Source organism: Sceloporus undulatus, unplaced genomic scaffold (genome assembly GCF_019175285.1).
Source record: "Sceloporus undulatus isolate JIND9_A2432 ecotype Alabama unplaced genomic scaffold, SceUnd_v1.1 scaffold_18630, whole genome shotgun sequence".
Taxonomy (NCBI): Eukaryota; Metazoa; Chordata; class Lepidosauria; order Squamata; family Phrynosomatidae; genus Sceloporus; species Sceloporus undulatus.
Window position 1 is genome coordinate 1 of NW_024821545.1, and position 1,804 is coordinate 1,804.

At 46.6% G+C, this 1,804-nt stretch overlaps 1 protein-coding gene across 1 annotated transcript; it reads left to right on the plus strand.

Annotated features, from left to right (window-relative positions):
- Positions 1–173: 173 nt before the first annotated feature.
- Positions 174–1,795, plus strand: LOC121918590 (forkhead-associated domain-containing protein 1-like; the record flags this gene model as incomplete). Its single annotated transcript, XM_042444613.1, has 3 exons — positions 174–539; positions 793–867; positions 1,676–1,795. Coding segments are annotated over exons 1-3 (348 nt in total), but the record flags the coding sequence as incomplete, so codon positions are not given.
- Between the last annotated feature and the right edge of the window lie 9 nt (positions 1,796–1,804).

The window sequence follows — 1,804 nt, forward strand, 5'->3', positions numbered from 1 at the left end:
TCTTCCAACGCTATGATCCTAGGATGCTGCATGAGGCTGCGAGCAAGAAGTCGTCTCCATTAAGGACCATTAAAGGGGAGCTTGAAAGCAAAATGAAAACTTCTGAAATGTTCCAGTCTGACATGGGAGAATGAGATAAGCAAGGACTGAAATTGCTCAGGGGCATCATTCGGTGGGTGCGGGGCACAGACCGCCTTAGGCGACGCTTCAGAGGAGGGCATCATCCGGTGTGCTGCTTTTCCAGTCTCGGGGTCTGCTGGGCAGAAAAGCAAGTCACCTCCCTTTCCTATTCACAGACCTGGAAAAAGCTGTTGGAAGAGAAGAGAGCAGCATTAAGAAATGATGTCAAATATAGTGGGTGCACCACTGCCGTTGCTACTCCTGCCATGCTTTGGACCAGCCTTGCTAGGCCCATTCTTTCTCTGTTTCAGGCTGAAGGGGAGCTGAGAGACGAGTGCGAGAGGAAAGCACAGCAGTTGCAAGAAATGGGACGCAGGGAGCGCCTCATGAAGTCGGACATGGACCGGGCAGCAACACAGGTAGGGTCAGTGGGATCGCCGTTTCATTTGAATTTAATTTAATTTTAATGTTTAATTTCACTGCATGCTTCGCAAGTTACAAGTTGACCATTTGTTGCATCCATAAAGTATATATCTCAATTATATTGAGTTCAAATATTTATACATTGAGGGGTGCCTTTCCATCCCTCTGCATTTCTGCAAGGCTTGGAAGTTGCCTCTGTGCATTAAATTTGACCGTTGTTCCTTTTTCATTCTTTTTTACTGACGTCAGGCGCAGGGCTTTAGAAACCAAATCGCTGAAATACTGTTTTTCCAACTTCCGGAGAAGTCAGTGACGGACCAAGAGGTGAGATCTTGGTCTCTTTGCAACCCCTGCCTTTTGTTGAAGCACAATTGCGATGGTGTTGGTACGGGTCACAATATCTTACCACCCAATGGCCACCCAATGGCCAAGAGCGAAGGACGGGTCTGTTGTATCGTTCATCTCACAGCTACAAACACGACAAAGGGAGGATGGTTGTGTGTCGCCAGTTTGTCTGGCCTGAATACAGTTGACCCTCCGTTTTCTTGGGGGATGTGTTCCGCCTCTCCGCGAAAATGGAGGCTTGCGCTTATTCAAGACCCATAGGCTTGAATGGGGTGCGCTGCCGGATGCATGCACCATTGCAAATAGCAGAGGTCTCCCCTCCGCACATATTCAAGAGTTAAGAGGGGCGACTGTATAGGGTTTTTAGTCAAGTGGCTTGGGAAGGGAGTCCTTTGTGAGCCATCTTGGGTCCAATTTGGGAGGAAAACAGCATATAGATTAAATAAATATAACAAAGATGTATCTTTGAATTTGGCCAGAAAAGGAAAAATGAATCTGATTTTGATTTTGGTCAAAGATGGGCAACTTTAGGACATTCAGTGGCTAGTTTTCCGCCTCTGAGGTTCACTGGGGGCCACATGGAAAGCCAAAAAACAATATGCAGAAGAATGCAGAAGTCCAAGAAAAATGGGTCTGGGGCCCTGATTCCTATCTATAAAGTCAGTTGCTGTTTATTAAGGCTTCCAAGAGAAGGAACTCATCACCTTTCTTTCTTATTTTGGCTGGGAAAAGTTCAGGCTGAAAAGACGTAACAGCTGTTTTATGCTTTCTTTAAACCCTGCGTCAGATTATGGAGAAGATACAGCAAATCCAAGCGGCCAACGTGGAGTATTGCCAGAAGGAGATGGAGCTGAGGGAAGAAATGCACGTCAATGAATCCGAAATGGAGGAAATGTCGGAAAACGTGGCGACGCTG